This window comes from Schistocerca nitens, chromosome 3, assembly GCF_023898315.1.
Source record: "Schistocerca nitens isolate TAMUIC-IGC-003100 chromosome 3, iqSchNite1.1, whole genome shotgun sequence".
Taxonomy (NCBI): Eukaryota; Metazoa; Arthropoda; class Insecta; order Orthoptera; family Acrididae; genus Schistocerca; species Schistocerca nitens.
This window is the reverse complement of record NC_064616.1, coordinates 225,471,663-225,489,809: the sequence shown is the minus strand read 5'-3', so window position 1 is coordinate 225,489,809 and position 18,147 is coordinate 225,471,663. Positions and strand designations below refer to the sequence as shown.

At 38.2% G+C, this 18,147-nt stretch overlaps 1 protein-coding gene across 1 annotated transcript in view; it reads right to left on the bottom strand.

Annotated features, from left to right (window-relative positions):
* LOC126248186 (unconventional myosin-Va) overlaps positions 1–18,147 on the bottom strand; it is a 365,334-nt gene that overhangs the window by 15,792 nt on the left and 331,395 nt on the right. The window contains exons 27-28 of the mRNA XM_049948965.1: positions 12,116–12,373; positions 11,791–11,925 (exon numbers count right to left, since the gene is read on the bottom strand). Coding sequence (XP_049804922.1) covers positions 11,791–11,925; positions 12,116–12,373 — 393 coding nt within the window. The remainder of the gene's footprint in view (positions 1–11,790; positions 11,926–12,115; positions 12,374–18,147) is intronic.

Here is an 18,147-nt window from a genome sequence, read left to right as displayed (position 1 = left end):
GTTTTATTTCCAAAAATTTTATCATTTCTGTAAACCACGTACTAAACCATAATATAAATTATTTTCCATTATGTTTAGAGTATATGTAAAGCTAAAAACAAAGTCTTATTCTGAAACAATGAATACTGCTTCATTTAAAATTATTAAGAGAACTCCAACAGTATGTTTTAGTCTGTGTTGGACAGCAAAATTGAATATATATCCACACATGGAATCTTAAATTTTCCATTTATAAAAAATTGGTACTAATATTTTAATCGAGTTATACCTCACTTCACTAAGTGAACTTCCAGTGGTGATAATGTAATGACCCATTTTATACAACAACTTATGGAATACTGGTAAAAAGAAAGCGCTGTTTGCCATCCAAGTTTGTTTTGAGTTTTAATGTTCTGTGAACAGCGAGCCATTAAAGAGTGCAACACTTGTGATAAAGTGAAAGGATCAAAACCGAAATCATGGCTGAGGGGCAGAAAATTTAGGATTGGTCCTATGTGAAACTCAGTGTGCACAAAACAGATTAACAATTTTTATGTCCCAGGGTCATCCTTGATTACTGTTCAGAGAAGTGTGCAGCACTGTAACACAAATCTGCAATGGGGTTCCCCAACAGATGAAGGCTTTTCTACTATAAAACTCTTCCCATTCCCTGCAGGCATACGTAAGTTCACTTCACTCTATCAGTAAATCACTGAAACTAATGAATAGCAGGAAACTGCTGTTCATATATGAATACTTTCATTAAGGCTGATCATAGTACAGTAATTTCTACTTACTGGAATAAATGGCTAGAGATGACATATCAATACATTAGAAATATCTATGTTCTGTGGAAATAATACTGGTATTCGTACAATACTACTATATTGTCAATATTTTGATATCACTATTATATTGTCCATGTATTTCCTCAACATACTGAGCTTTCATAATTATATTTGCTACATATTTTTACTGGGTACTGAATGTAAGAAATCACCATTTTTTAGATATGCCTGTTGAATAGACTCAGTAGAACAAAAATCCAACTAGTATTGCTAACACAACATTGATATGACAATAAAGAAGATTAGATATATTGATAATTCATAAAACACTGGTATTTACCAATACCAGTGATCCTTTGAAATGGGCTAACACTGTACACTGAGTGTTATGCTCCAAAACACTCATGCCTGTACCGGCACTGTAGTCTGTTGTCAGATCCTGCCTATCCAGCTTTACAGAACAGGCAAGCATCTGAGCTCCACGATCTGCGATGAGATGCAGATGTCCAACACTTTGTTGCCTGAGTGTGGTCTGATCATTCTTCACACATTTTCCACAGATGCTCATGACATTAGCACACTAAAAACCCACCTGCTTCACCATTTCTGGGATGCTTGTTGTTAGGTGGTGGGCTGTAACAGTCTACCCTATGCCAAAGTTGCTTATGCCAGTGGATTTCCCGCATCAGTCCATGTCATTGCTATAATGATTTCCCATTCATCTCTGCTCCACTTATACACTTTCTTTTCAGCATTATGTACCCGCAGTCTCGCAGTGGACAGTGGTCATAATGTTTTCGCTCATCATTCAAGGAATAAAAACCACAGTTTTTATGTGTAGTTGCATAAAAGAATATATTAATCAATCTTGACACTAATATAGTATACATATCCTGTAAACTGCCCCATTTTACATCATTTGGATAAATGGTATTATTCATATGATTTACGGAGTACTTAACCAACCAACCCCATCCACTTCTGGGTTGCAAGATATGGGCTGTGTGCTATAATGAAATGTACGAGACCTCTGGCTGACTGAAAATATTTTAATTTCAATCTTTCTTTAATATGTGAAACACATTATATGCCCTTCTTCCAGCACTAGAAATATTCTATCTAGTCTGCCAAATGTCTTTTTTTCCCTTTTACTGTAAGCACATCTTTCTTGTGTCACTCCAATTCAATTTCTTTTCTAAATAACTGAATTCTCTGCCTGTAACAGACATTAAGGAAAGTAATTCCTTTTTGATATTTTTGTCATGTTCTGTTCAGAACCATTTATCTGATCACAAACCAGTTTCCAGTCTCATAACTCATTGTTTGTTGACAACTAGTTGCTAAAACCGCAGGTCAAGTGACATTCCATTTATATAATAATATGGACACACACTCAAAAGACACACAATCTATCACAAACTGTTTTCAAAGAAAAATATTACATATTTATATTATCTGGAACGTGTTATATTTAATGAAAAATAATAATAGACTGATTTTATTATTATAATCTAACACTTGCATAACTGAACTGTAATTTAACATGGGTGAAAAAGTAAACTGTCTTTAGTCACTTAAAATTTAGCTGGCATTCTATTTCTTGCATTTGATTTTAACTATTTTCAGTAATGTCACTTTACTTTTCTTGCCATATTTTTCATTCATTGACTACTGATCATGTCCACAATATGCGATGTGGTAACCGCATATGTGAATCATACAATACTAAGATTCACATTAAAAACTGCATATTACATTTAGAATTTACATTAAAAATTACATGTTTGGTTTAGTATACCACATATTACAGAATTATTCTACCTCATAATCACATCTGTTTGTAATTAGGTTCTGTAGCTACATCTCAAAAGAATTGTACAGTTGGCCTTTCACTGTGAAGGGTAGTTTATTATGCAGCTTTACACCAATATGCACCAATTTTCCGACTAACTCTATCTATATTCTTTCTGTTCCTTGTTCTGTATAGCAGATAGAACTTCTCCAAGTTAAAGCTTCTTGCTACTTTTTCAGTGACTGGAGACACGCTATTAATACAGAGGAAAGATACGATTAGTATTTTTAGTCCTTTGAAATGTGGCCGACATGAGACACTATTTAGAGTGCCTGTAGATGTTTTCATTGCTTGTTCTTGCTACATAAACACTGTTTTTGTTGCACCAGAAGAAATGCCTCATTGGATATTTCCTTAAGTTAAGTAAGAGTGGAAGAAAGCATAATTTGAAGACTGAAGCTGTTTCCTCCTGATATAGGGTTTTAATTTACATAGCAAGTAAATCACTAAATGACTCCTGATAATTTACGGCACAACTGCTCTTTTTGCATCCATTTTCAGCTGGGGGTCGAAAAAAATTCCTAGTCACCTGACAGTTTCATATTAATTTACTTCTTCACTTGTTTCATGGAGACAAAGTACATTGTCTCAGTTTTGCTTTTATTTATTACTAGCCAACCTGGCAATGCAGCCCCATTGCTAAATATGTATTGGAATTGGATATACGTCCTTGCCTTCTCCTCACACCTCTCTCCATCCCACCCCTACCCTGTCAACATCCTCTTCCCCTCTCTCTCTGGCCTTGAGCCTTATTTACTGACATTGCAAACAAATTCTTAAATGGGAATTAAAGTTGCTTAAAATGAGTGGGTAAATCAGTTTGGATCATTAATATATGGGGTATGAGAGAGACCTCTCCAGCTGCTGGACCTGTGAATATAGTTTCTTCAATGACAGTATTCCTCATAGTTTTAATCTGTGGATGGGTGGGATTAGAAAGTTTCAGACAATCAAATTCTCTAACAGTATCATAACCATAAGCCAGTACACCACAAATACGACTTTCCTGCTTTATGTGGAACCCGAATACAGGGAAGAATACTAAACGACCCATTTTCATGGCACAGCACAGCACTTTCTTTATCGCACATCAATTCTAACCAAAGTTGGCACAAAAACAGCAGGTCTCAAAGAGTACCGGCAATGTGGGGTTTATAATGTTCTAGCTCCGATAGGAGCAGAGAGACTGGCAATAACGTGTTTTTCATGCCTCTGGCGTACGCACTGACCTTTACAACAGGCATCTTGTGTGGGAACAGTATTGGCCTGCCAAATCAAACGACTATAGGGGGCAGCCTACATTTCAGGGGCAAGAGAGAGTTTTCTGGGCCCTGACATGCACGTTGCGTGACATGACAGGCGTGTTGTGTCGGTGTAATGTTGGCCTGCTTTACTGAACTGTATTGCAGGGGCTACAGGTGCCAGTGAGCATGGTTGGGGACAGGTACAGATCGATAGAGAAGGCAATGGACAGAGTTAGAGGAGAGGGGAGGGACGGGGGGGGGGGGGGGGGGGGGAGAGAATGGTCAGAGAGAAGGGAGGAGGCAGGTGGAAGGAGTAGAGGGGCAGTGGGCAGGTGGAAAAGGAAGGAGGGGGGAGTGGAGATGTAAAGAGAGATGGGAAGGAGGACAGGATCAGAGAGATGGGGAGGAGTAACACACACACACACACACACACACACACACACACACACACACACACAAGTACATGCAGGTTTTCCTCTTCATTCTGATCATGTCCTATGATGTAAACAACACATGGAAGTAAAAGTCTTTCGTGAAACCAAATTAAAAGGATATTTGTGTTCTAATGTGAGTCTTATTGTTAGTAACCATGACGACATTATGGTAAATAATGCTTGTAACACAATATTGATTAAAACACTAAGTTGGCAATCTTCATAAATAGAGAACAATAGGCATGAAATCTACAGCTCGTTGACGACATGGAGGTCACTGAGTACAGGGACATCCTGGGTGAGAAAGAGGGCAGAAATTGTCATGTTATGGAGCATCTTTAGGACAAATGTTTACATCCTTTACATCAGCTCATACCAGCCTAAGACTGAGCACCGAGTACATATTTGCATATTTCTTGTGGAAGTAATAATGATCTATGAAAGTCCATAACAGAGACAGCCATCTTCAAAAGTAGCGTTTATTTGCGAAAGTGTGAAATTATATTAAAGTAGTTGTAATACAACACATGAGCAGAACGAAGGTTGCTAATAGACACACTAATGACAGACAAGGGTTATCATTGAGGCAGGGACTCAGTATCCTTTCCCACCCTTACAAACACTGTGAACCAATAATACAGGTGGCAATGACCCAACAACGAAAATCTTGCTTACCACACTAATTCTATATTACATGATCAATAACTGTGTATGGTCTGCATTTTCTGCTTTCTTACAAGGCTTACCGAGCATGAATACGATGCACAGTTTGCAGATATCTGTATGAAAATCAATGTTAAAGGTCGTGATGATATCAAAGAAAACTTAAAATGCAGGAAATAATGTGACACGGAATCATTAGTGACGGGAAAGCACTGAACTGACAGAATAGGATGTGTGTTAGAACCAACAGAAATGAATGTAAAAGTGGGAAGTGGGAAGTGGGAAAAGGTAAAATATGGGAAACTAAAAATGGTTTTACTGTACATAATACTACAAGAAAGATAGATTAAGCATTTTCACAAAAATACGGTTGCTGATACCATAATATTTATAAGCTGTTAGCACCTACAAGCATGTGGCTTTCCAGTTTCATATCTGTTTCAATTATCTAAATACTCCTTTCAGGCCATGTACAACTTATCAAATTCAGTAATGGTTCTAGCTGTCACCCAACAGATAACATTATACAAAAAAGAAAATTGCATAAAACTACTCCATTTCTCTACGTTATTCAACAGAAACAGGTCATCCCGTTAGAGTAACTGGTGCACTATCCAGTATGTTGGTAACTTTTTAGAGACCCTTGGAGAAAAAAAGGTTGATCTGTTAACTAAAGACATAAGTTTTACAACACAGCTAAATTAGTATTCAATAAAAAGAACACGATGAAACCTTACACACAAAGTAATGTGTACAAAATCACCAGCAAAGACAGTGGTAAGATATGCAGTGGTTAGACAGGTAGACACGTTGTAATTAGTTTGTCGGAACACAAGGGAAGCTGGCATCAAGGGAAGACATCTTTAGAACATCTTAAGAGAAAACCATGCATATGCTTTACATTGTGACATTTTACATATTGTTACGAAAAGTAGGAATCTGACACTACTGGAAACATCTTAAACCAATGAACATGGCACAGAACGCCAGCACAGTTTTAAATGACTGGACACAATTTCCTTGTTTCTCTACATTAATTTAAGGTTCAGTTACGCAAATTTTAGATTACAATAGTAAAACAGATTTCTTATTTTCTTGTTAAATTTAACAATTTTCATATAAGTATGCAATAATATTGGTGTAGATACACATCATTTTATTTGTAGTTACAACATTCAGTAGTCACCTGATGACACAGAATGTCAAAAACTGGTTTGTGAATGAACGAACAACAGGAGCAGACACTCAGGAAGTTAATTCAACTTCCCATCGAGAAGCAGGATATCACTTGTATAAGCTATCCCCTCCAGCACAGATATTTCCATTTTTTTTAGTCTCATTAGTAAGGACTCTACACTTATATCCCTATGGAACACACGAGTCATTCTTTCGCAGACAGTGCAGCATAATCACAACCTGGATTCTCAGTCATTAAAAATGACTTTTACATTGGCCCCAAACACATATTCATCTACAAGACAGAATTTAGGGACCATGAGTTGTCGAAGACACAAGTGATGTCCACCACGACACGAACCACATAACTTCAGGAAGAAGACTGACAACTTTTAACTGCTCAATTTGTTGCATCTTTCAGTTAACTCACTTTGTGCAAGCCAAATTGCCTCTCATTCAGGTCACAAAAATCTCTTTGACTAGCTATACTCAAATTAAGGTGCTGATTAACAAGATTATGTTGCTAAAGTCCAATTCATCTGTCTGCGTGTGGTTGCCTGTTTTAGAATTTTTGGTCTGCTTATAATTTTTGCCATTGGTCCCTTGCTAAACACATGTGAAATTCTGAAGGATATACTCCCCTACTTCACCTTTCTGTAAACAGAATATATTGTTGAACACCCACATACTTAATGCCGGGCAAATTAGATTTCAAATGGACAGTGGGCCTGAAAGTGTGAAACAACCATGAATTTTACAAGTAACACTAACATCAGTGAAATTAGCTGCCATACAATGCTTCCAAATTGATAGTCCAGGAAATATTATTTATAATTGTGCTCAATTTAATTTCCATATGCCTGTTTTTTGAAGTTGGAAAAGCTGCAGTAATCGCCAGTTTAACTGGCTTTTGTTTAATTCTTCACCAGAAAATTAATGGTGCACATTTACTTTTCACACCATATTCGCTGTCATTTATATTCCAACACATATTTTAATGATAAAAAGGTGCACACCAAATGTATGTTTGAACAAAATCCGTAAAACAAATTCCATGAGGCAAGAAATATGAAGTTTTGTGGTGACAGAGAATCTTTTCTCAAAGCTTAATATCAATTCTTCTCTTAGTACCATGTGTCTGTACTTTCTATCGTATATTGTTAACTTTAAGTGTTAATTCTGTGCAAGATAACTGCATCAAGGAACTAGGACATTGTGATCACACTGCAGCACTTTTAAGCTTCAAATAATTTCACTTCATATTGAGGACACCTTGGAACTGCCAATGTCAACAGTGAGCTAATACTCACTGAAGAGGACAGTAAGCATTGTTGTTCAACAGGAGCAACTAATTTGTGTCGAAGCCCATTCTTTTGAATGAAATAAATTGGGGTGGGAACAGTAAATGATTTGCACTGTATATATAGGGAGAACAAATGGGGAAGTGATGCCAAACATTCTTGAACCAATTCAAATGGGTTAACACTGTAGAACACTATTTACCTCGGGGTTAATGGAGTGGTGGCTGAGCAACTACCATAAGAAATCAGTAAAGCACATTGCAAATGAAACAATTATTAAAACACTCTTTGCCACTATTCCTCACAAACAAAATTTTGAAATTTTGGTTGATTATATGTTCTACACCTGATCCTGAAACAAAAGTTTAGTTTAGTTTAGTTGTTGTTTTTTTTTGCGGGGGGGAGGGGGGGGGGGGGGGGAGAGCGCAAGAATATTCTAACGTAATTATAGGGTAATTATATTTCTAATATACTTAATTCTGTATTACTTGAGAAGTTGAATATCATTTTATGAATTCATCTGGAGGCTATATTCATAGAGCTGTTTGTTCCAAACCCAAGAACACTAATAACAATAACTCTCATGTTAAAGTGAATATACTACCAAGTGGTTATAATTGAAGTTCAGCTACACATAGCAGTCCAATGTGGGTTGTAATTATCTTAAGGCAGAAAAATGTGGTAGGCATGCTAATGCATTAATGTGGAAACAATTTACACTGGGGAAATGAAAAAAGAAAGAAAGAACTGGTTCCAGTTCTGGCCACCAGGTGCAAATCTGGTACTGTACAGCATCTCGTCAATGTCTCCAGTGCTCATACTGAACATACTGCTTAAGCAGTGGTTAATAATAAAATCAACATTATGTCTTTCACATTTGTTTCACCTTTTCTGCCCACGTGTGCCATTCCTACTCGATTACAAATGGAAACATTTCTATACAGAATGTTAAACTAAAACACTTTCAGCTGACTAAATTTCCAGTTATTATTTCATTTGTGAGGCCAGTTTCCGTGCTACATTATGCCATCTTCAGGCCCCCATGACTGGTGTGTAGGAAGAATCCCTCCTCTGGTCCAGTCAAAAAAGTGCTTAGTAACTGTAGATTTTGATCATCACTTACTGACTGTTAGACAAACATGGACTTACAGAGCCATTTCTATCCATCTTTCTTGCATTCACAGCACCACATTAGCACCTGATGGACGAAACTTGAACCAGTTTTTTTCCAGCATAAATTGGTTCTGCATTAATGGATTAGAATATCTACCAAGATTCACTGACATATGATAATTATAGCCCACAGTGGACCTCTGAGTGGTTGCACTATAATTATAACTACACAGTGTGTGGTTAGTTTAATGATCCTCAGCTTGTTGTTTAACAGATGTCTATATGAGGTTTGTGAATGAACTGCAGATATGGTCGATAACTTGAATAAAATAACTTTGTAATAGACAGGCTGCAATGATGTTTGAGAAAAAGCACATGTGGGGAGGAGGGGGGGGGGAGGCATTGTTGCTGGAATGCAGACAGCCAAACTTGACTAAATAAATAAGAAACAGTTCGCACTCTAGAAAGGACCAAGGTCAGCTGGCAACTGATCCCTAGCACTTGACTAAATGAAACATCAGTCACAAAGTTATTTTAATGAAAATGTATCTGGTACAGTTTTAAACTAAAAATATCCTTTACACCTGCACTGAGGTTTCTCAGAATACAACCCCAAATGAAATTAATACTTCACGAATATACTAAATTGCAAAGAAACGGGTGAATTACTCTGTTCCAAAATCAACTAGCTAATTGAATTAATCCGGACAAAAGAGGCAGTAACAGAGGAATGGGAGGTAGCTGCGATATCCCCATATATAAAAAATAAATGTAAGTCAGTGTATGACAGCTATATGGGTGTAGCACTACTACAATTCTACAACAAGATATCCTCAGATTGTCTACTAAAAAAAAAACACTGACAACAGATATTGGAGAACACCAAGGTGGTTTTCAGACAGACAATCAACCACAGAACAGACTTATCTTAAAACAGGCATGTGAGAAAGTGAACTAATATGGCCAAGAATCATGTCTCCTCTTTGTAGACTTCAAGAAGGTTTATGATAGTATCCATACAATGAATCTGATTACAATCACGACAGAATTTGATATAGCAAAGAAATTGGTGGGACTTTTAGAGAGATGTTTACATGACACAAAAGCTATGGTCATAGGTAATAAAATTACAAAGTACCCAAGCAAAAACAGGATTATGACAAAGATATGGGTTAGCACCTGTCCTCTCCAATCTGGCACTTGAAATAGTAATTCCAGAGTTGAACAAGGAACTACAGGATGGTCAAATCAACAATTAAAATATTGGTTATCTGACCCCTGCTGCTATCCGTGCCTTAATAGCATGCACACAAGAAGAAGTGAAAAGCAGTATTCAGACTATATAGTTGCCTAACCAGGAACACTCTAAAACAAGAACTTAACTGACTGCTTACATTTGAGGAAAATATAGACCGGTCTGGAAACCAACTACTAGACAATGGGGAAGACACCACAATACTGACCCATACAGGGAAGCCAAATAAAAATGAGATAAGATGGAAAAGAAGTAAGTAAACTTTATTATTTCAAAAATAATTACCTTAACCGACAACACATTTATCTAGCTGTGAGGCAAGACAGTCAGTGCCTTCATAGAAAAGTGTTTTTTGGTTGCCTATGGAACCATGATTGCATTCAGACATGCAGCTCTTTGTCCAAAGCAAACTGATGGCCACGAATAGCTTTCTTCAGGTCTCCAAAAATGTGGAAATCATATGTTGAAAGGTCAGTACTGCAGGATGGATGTGTAAAGACATCCCAGCAAAACTTCTGCAGCATAGTCTAAACAACCTTAGCAAGATGTGGGCAAGTGCCATCCTGCAAGAGAATGATTCTGTCCGTAACCCACTGCTCACTGATTTTCTGGAACACGACACCACAATTTATGCGCAATGGTACTTTAACACTTTGCAAAAATTGAAGTGTGCCATCAAGTCCAGTCACCCAGGAATGATGACAGATGGGATCATTCTGCTGTAGGATAATATCCTCCCAGATACTGTCTAGGCTATTTGAACTATGCTGCAGACATTTCGTTGGGAAGCCCTCCATACTGTCCCAATATCTCTCCATAGAATTCCCATATTTTTGGAGCCCTGAAGAAACACACTGCGGCAGTCCATTTGCTTCAGACAAAGAGCTCCACACCTGGCTACAATCATAATGTAGGCAACTGCAAACATTTTTCCATGAAGACGTTTACCACCCTGTCTCACAGTTGGATAAATTTACTTGCAGTTATGACAATTACATTTGGAATAACAAACAGATGACTTAGTTTTTTTTTCCATTTGTTCCATTTTCATTTGACTACCGCTTACAGAAAAGCTGTACAAGGAGCCGAACATCATTGGAGTGATGAAAAGCAAGGACTCCAGTGGGCTGGACATGTAGTGAGAATGGAAGAAATGAGATGGCCCAAAACTGCATTGGAATGGATGGCAAGAGATTGGTGGCCATCAGAACACACCCCTGTTAATAATGCAGTAAAAACTACAAGTACTATATTTTCGTTGTAACAGAGCCACACTATTAAGCATGACCCATCAACTGATTTTTCTCCAGTATATTATTTGGGCTATATTAAGTTTTTCCCCGACATTAATCTGAAACAATAGTGCTTGTGTAATCTGCATATACGTTGCTGCTGTCTGCTACAGTTAACAATGAGTCACTTTCTTTCCTACAACATAATAAGATTGAAAGTAACAGTTGTCTTCTGTAAATCTCTATTCCAATTCATTTGGCTATATAGAATGAATTCCATAAGCACAAGCCTATGTATATCCAATGTTTTGCTAATCATTTATAGTCACCCTGCACTAAACAATGGAATCTTTCTTAAAAATATTATGGCATTCATAAAAAGCTCATGATTTGTTAGTAAATTATCATTACTGAAATACGAAACTACTCCATAACAATCATCATCACCCCATCATCCACAAACTATAATTGATGGGTTATACAGACCTAGTAAAAGCCACAAAGCTATATCAAAATGGCAGGAGATTCTGCCCATAATACTGTATAAAAAAAACCTTCAAAAAATACAGTAAGTCTGAAAAATTCAGCCAGAGAGCAGGAAAACATTCCATTAAACCTTTCTCTGTAAAAAGACAATGGCAGCTCTGAAATTTTGTAGTGTATACAAACTACTGTAAAAATTACATACATTTAAACCAAAGAAGACAAATAACAGTAACATGCAAAGAATTCCACTGAGAACATTTCCCATACCTGCAGTCTTGTGTCACGACACCACTGTTCAAGGTGTGATAGATTATATCTTATCTGCATTCCTTTAGTCCAATGACACAAATCCTTTCGAAGCAGTAGGTTATTCAGTGAACTGGCACAAATGAAGTAAAACATCTGTAAAAGAAAAACACCCAAGTTCATGTGACATGGTAACATTGACAGGGATACTTTATTTTGCTTTTTGTCTGTAAACTACTAGACACCTCAATCTATACATGATACTCTCCTTGCAAAACCAGATTGAAACAATATTCATTTTAGCCTAGTATGGTGTAGTTTACTGTCAGAAAATCTGGTACCTCACCTGCCGAAATATCTGGACAATAAGCTCTGGGTCAACACCATGGTACCCCATTATTTTATGAATAGAATTTAGTTCCTGCAGGAGTGCATCCAGTGACTTCTGTGCATCCAAAAATGGCTCCGAGTCTCTTGATGTAGAGGCAGCTCTTCCTCTCATCCCACTAGGCTTTTGACTTGACAAGCCACTTATTGCTTCATGTTCAAGAATAGCTGGCACCACCAATGGTTGTACCTTTTCTTGTATGTGTCCAATAAGACTCTGTAATGATATATATATATATATTATTTTACACACTATTTTGGGAACAGTTAAATATATCTTGTAGATGAATTCGTAAAGCAACTGGCCAAAATATTAATGAGTTAAGGCAAAATATAAGTAAGACACTTAAAAATTGTCTTTCTCCAACTTGTAAAAACAGATATTCAAACCACACTGGGGCCAACAGAATAATTTCTCACTTTCAATATTGTTCACACAACGATTTAAAAAAGAAAGACGTAAATAAAGAACTGAATAAACAATGTACTAAGGTATACATTACTCATAAAACTGAGTTGCTAAATATCTTAGCACCTATATGGGAAAAATGAAGTGAATACGATCATTACAAACAATGCTTTCACTGTACTTTAGTACATTCAAAAATGGGGAGTGATTTCCAAATCCATCAAAATAAAGGCAGGTTTGACGAACAGTTTGTCTGCCTGTGTGCAAAGTGGGAATGTCGCATCTCATGCTAGGGTGGGTATCACCTTAAGGGGAAGTTACATGCTTCATCATTTAGATAGTAACTTCAGAATCAATTTGTACCTTTGTATCATGTAACCATGTGCTTGTTTCACACTGTGAGAGTACAATGGTCATTACATGTAATCCGATTTCAGCTAGATAACTTAAGTGTTGTTTTGCACATGTCACAAATACAACAAGAAAACCAAATGCCTATCACTTTCATAAAAACAATCAAGTGTTGTCAATTGACCACAACTGTAGCTATTGCAAAATTTCACACTGAATTGTTGGCAGTCAGTATCTCGTTCATATTGGAGCCATATTTCCATAACAACAAATTATCTTGTATCTTCAAACAATGGAAAATCCACGATAGAATGTAGCAATATTATGAAAAGGATAGTTTGTACTCACCCTATAGCAGAAATGCTGAGTTGCAGATAGGCACAACAAAAAGGCTGTGGGGAAAGTGAGCTTTGGCCACCATGTGCAAAATTAGACACACACACACACACACACACACACACACACACACACACACACACACACACACACAGTCTCTGGCTTCAGCTGCAGAAACTGTGTGTGTGTGTGTGTGTGTGTGTGTGTGTGTGTGTGTGTGTGAGAGAGAGAGAGAGAGAGAGAGAGAGAGAGAGAGAGAGAGAGAGAGAGAGAGAGAGAGAGAGAGAGTTGCATATTTACATGTGCGTGCGTGTTGTCTAATTTCGAAGAAGACCTTGTTGGCCGAAAGCTCACTTTCTGACAGTCTTTTTGTTGTGCCCATCTGCAACTCAGCATATCTACTATATGGTGAGTAGCAACTATCTTGTATCTTCGTAATTTGACTAGATGTGTGTCATTTCATATTTTCAAAATATGAGATGTTACTCAAAGAAAAAGGGATGCTTGACTTCACACAATATTATCGCCTGCCGCTATATGCCATCCTACTACAAATCCACAACAAATGGTTATGTTATGCAGTGAATTCACTAATTCTTGAGTGTCTCATGAAGTATATGCAGTTTCCCCTTGGTACAAAATTAAAGTGCATTGTAAGCATGGTCTCTTGAGGCAATAGGCTAGGTGGGAGCTGTTAGGTATCACCCTCAGGTGATATACAAAAAGATTCACAAAAAGTTAAATTTGACTGGAAAGCAAAACCAGTTCTCTGGCTTGTAGAAGAATAAAATGAAATGTAGCAGTTATGATAAGCTGCAGATACGGGAAGTAAGGAGAACTTTAAACACACATTTTGATGAATACCCTCATGTTGTTGTTGTGGTCTTCAGTCCTGAGACTGGTTTGATGCAGCTCTCCATGCCACTCTATCCTGTGCAAGCTGTTTCATCTCCCAGTACCTACTGCAACCTACATCCTTCTTAATCTGCTTAGTGTATTGATCTCTTGGTCTCCCTCTACGATTTTTCCCCTCCACGCTGCCCTCCAATGCTAAATTTGTGATCCCTTGATGCCTCAAAACATGTCCTACCAACCGATCCCTTCTTCTACTCAAGTTGTGCCACAAACTTCTCTTCTCCCCAATCCTATTCAATACCTCCTCATTAGTTACGTGATCTACCCACCTTATCTTCGGCATTCTTCTGTAGCACCACATTTCGAAAGCTTCGAATACCCTCATAAACAAAATAAAAAAAAAAAAAACTTGGGACACTCAATGAAACATGCTGCCACTAACATAATGTACAATTTAAACATATTGCACAGAGCCAGCAAGTAACAGCTGCTGCTGCTGGAGATTTTAGATCTACTGACAACTTCCATTCATGGAAGAAAAAACCTGAAACGCATGGTATATATCACACCACATTACCACATAAGTACTTAAAGCTTGTTATTTTTGAGAACTCTATTGAATTGTGTATAAGGTTGAGGTAGATGGCTAACATTCAACAGCAGATGTATGTGCAGTACCCTCACTACTGTTTGGGTGCTACTGGGAGGGGGGCGGGGGGGGGGGGGGGGGTCACAGTGGTATGATTGGGCTCTTGCAGTACAGTCTAAGCAGCTTCTACACTGTAGAAGCCATGGATTTGTTCACCAAGTTGCCCTCCCTTGACTTGGCACCTTTTACTAGTGGGTAATCTCTAGGCTCACTTCAGCAGCAGCCAGACTCTTGCCCTGGGAGGCAGCAGTTCATGACCCAGACAGAACAGTCCCCACCCTGCTACCTTGGTAGTGGCAACCTGACACCTCGTGCTTTCACTCACAGGGGCAAGTTCTGCTCCACGAGACTGTCATCCCCTACAGGAGTTATGGCAGGCTTCCGCACAACTGGTGCCTTCCATGAGCAGCCGCATCATGCCTGACTGGGGCACTAGCTTTTGTGCATCACGATTTCTGGGTGCAGAAATCACAGTGGACTTCCTGGCCAACAGTTGGTCACTGCAGCACGCCATGAGTCATCTGTGTCATGCGTGAAAAGAGGGGTGTGAATACTGTGCTGTAGTGCTAGAAGTGTATTAGCATGAATCTCAATAAAATATTTTACTTTCTGATACTGTTTTCCTGAGCTACCATTGGCCTGCACCCTCACCAAGACCCACCATCACAACCCAGCCCTGCACAGAAGTGGCTCCTCACCCCAGACCACATTACACTGTATTCATATGAAGTTCTTTGGTTCAAATGGCTCTGAGCACTATGGGACTCAACTGCTGTGGTCGTAAGTCCCCTAGAACTTAGAATTACTTAAACCTAACTAACCTAAGGACATCACACACATCCATGCCCGAGGCAGGATTCGAACCTGCGACCGTAGTGGTCGTGCGGTTCCAGACTGTAGCGCCTTTAACCGCTCGGCCACTCCTATGAAGTTCTTTGTCGACTGCCACCAAAAACACTATACTCATGATGTCAAAGAGCATGCAAAAACCTCATGGCACATTAGCAACATGTTGAGGGCATATACACTAGCAGAATTTAATTTACATGGGATGCAACTATTGCAAGGTTTCTTTGTTCTGTAGCCACATGTAGAACACAAGACCTCTTGGGGATGGAGACTAAGAATTTAATCACATCCTCCATCAAGGGTAACATTCACTATACCTCGGAATGATGAACATTTCTGTCCAAAATCCTTCCCACCTCTCCCAATGGATGTTTCACTAACATGGAACCTTCGATTTGCATTCTGTTACCCACTAAGCTACAATAATGCATCAATTATGTTTTATAGAGAATCGCGTGGTAACATGGGATACAACTTCTTCCACCCCCTACTCTTCTTTTCTCACCGCCTCCCCCCTTCCCTTCCTTTCCCTTCCCTTCCCATCCATCACCAAAACACATCATTTCATGAAACAAGTAATGAAAACAGTTCTTTTGGTGTGACATTGTATATTCTGTGTCACAAAACATTAAGAAATTGTTGTTGAATTAGGTCAGATTTCCTAGCACTTAACTGAAGGATCACATTATGACAGTACAGCCAAGAATGAATCGCTGAATTAGAATATGGTTTAGGCCAAAATAAATACTGTGTATATCGCCCACGACCACAACTCTCACTTTACTTAAATAAGTTTGTATGTATACTGTCTGGATTACATTCAGTCACAACCAGTATTATGGCAGTATGAAGACTGTATCTATAAATAACAGTATTTCACTCATTATCTCATATTTGCAGTGTGGCACCTTCTTTAGGTTAGTTGGCCGATTTGCCGGAGGGGACCAAACAGTGAGTCATCAGTCCTTTGAATTAGGGAACAATGTCAGCCTCGCCCTTTTAAAGGAACCATCAAGGCATCTGCATGAAGTGATTTAGGGAAATCACGGAAAACCTGAATCAGGATGGTCAGACGCAACTTTGAACCATTGTCCTCGCTAATGCGAATCCAGTGTGCTAACCCCTGCGGCACCCCACTTGGTCCTTCTTTTGTTTGTTGCACTTGTACAGCCTCTCAAAACACACAGTGATGGCTCTATCACATACCTCACTGAAAATTGTTATTTAGGTTATCTTTCTCCACTTTCAGTGAAAAAAGAAAAGATTACATTAGATCCAGTATGAGCTTTAAGGCTAAAATGGAGATTTTTTTTATATTTAGAAGTCCTTGTGCAAATATGTGCATTTTAGCTGCTGTAGAAGCAGGCACTTTGTTGTGATAAAACAAGATCACATGGAAACCTGCTATTTCTGCTCCTCCAACAGTCTTTCGAGTTCTATATAGTAAACTGTATACCCCTCTTCTGAGTAGTTTAGAAATGCACAAACTAGCTTTTAAAACTTCAGTTACTGTCTGACCAACCATATTTTTACTGATAAGTCAAATTCATGAAAGAAAGTGCACATCATTCTTTTATGAACACACTTTGCTTTCTTCACATTATCTGATGAAGATCCAAATGTGTGTATCACTTTGCACCTGGGTAAATAGCTACAGCCATGTTCTGAAACCAGTTTAAATATTGAAAGTTTATTTTGAGCTGCAAGAAAAAGAATTAAAGGTATCATGCATCTGTTAACACATCACTCAGTGTTCTATACGTCTAAATTACCCAGTATGATCAGTACAATATTTACTAACTGCAAACTTTACTGAAAATAACACCTTGCAGACAAACATTCAATACAGCTTTAGAGATGAATGGCAAGATAATTCAACATGCATATTTAACTTTTTTGTTCTGTAGCCACATTGTAGCCTCTTCAGATATTCTCCATATATGAAACATGTTCTTCAGAAGGGACTGTTTTCTGGTGTCCAGACCAATGTGTATTTTCATGAATATATCTATCAGATTTGAATTTATTGTAATGAAGAAGACCAGAGGCATAGAAATAAAAGAGGCCTCAAATGATAAATGTGATCTCTCAGGGCACCAATAGGTCCTCAGACCCATTCTAATCATCATTTCCAATTGGACCCCGTGACAGATAGCAAGTTGGCCCTTGTTGTCTAGCAGTAAAGCACTTGACTAGAAACCAAGAGGTTACAGGGTCGAATCCTGGTCAGAACTCTGATGTTTCAATATGCGTTTTCACTTAGCCTTCACCTCTCAATGATGAGAGAAGTCGCCAGAAATGACACACGGTTCAAATTCCACATTAGCCACACAAAATTATTATCTATGCAGAGCACTGGAGCAAAACCACATTCACTGCTTGTAATAGTTACTCACTACTGAGATTTGCAATAATACATGATATGATACATGATATGATACATGATCAGTACATGCCTTTCTCAGAAGTAAAGTAGTTTTCAGGACTACCTAATTCTGGTTGAATGTAGAAGTGACATGATAAAATCTCAAGCAAAATCATG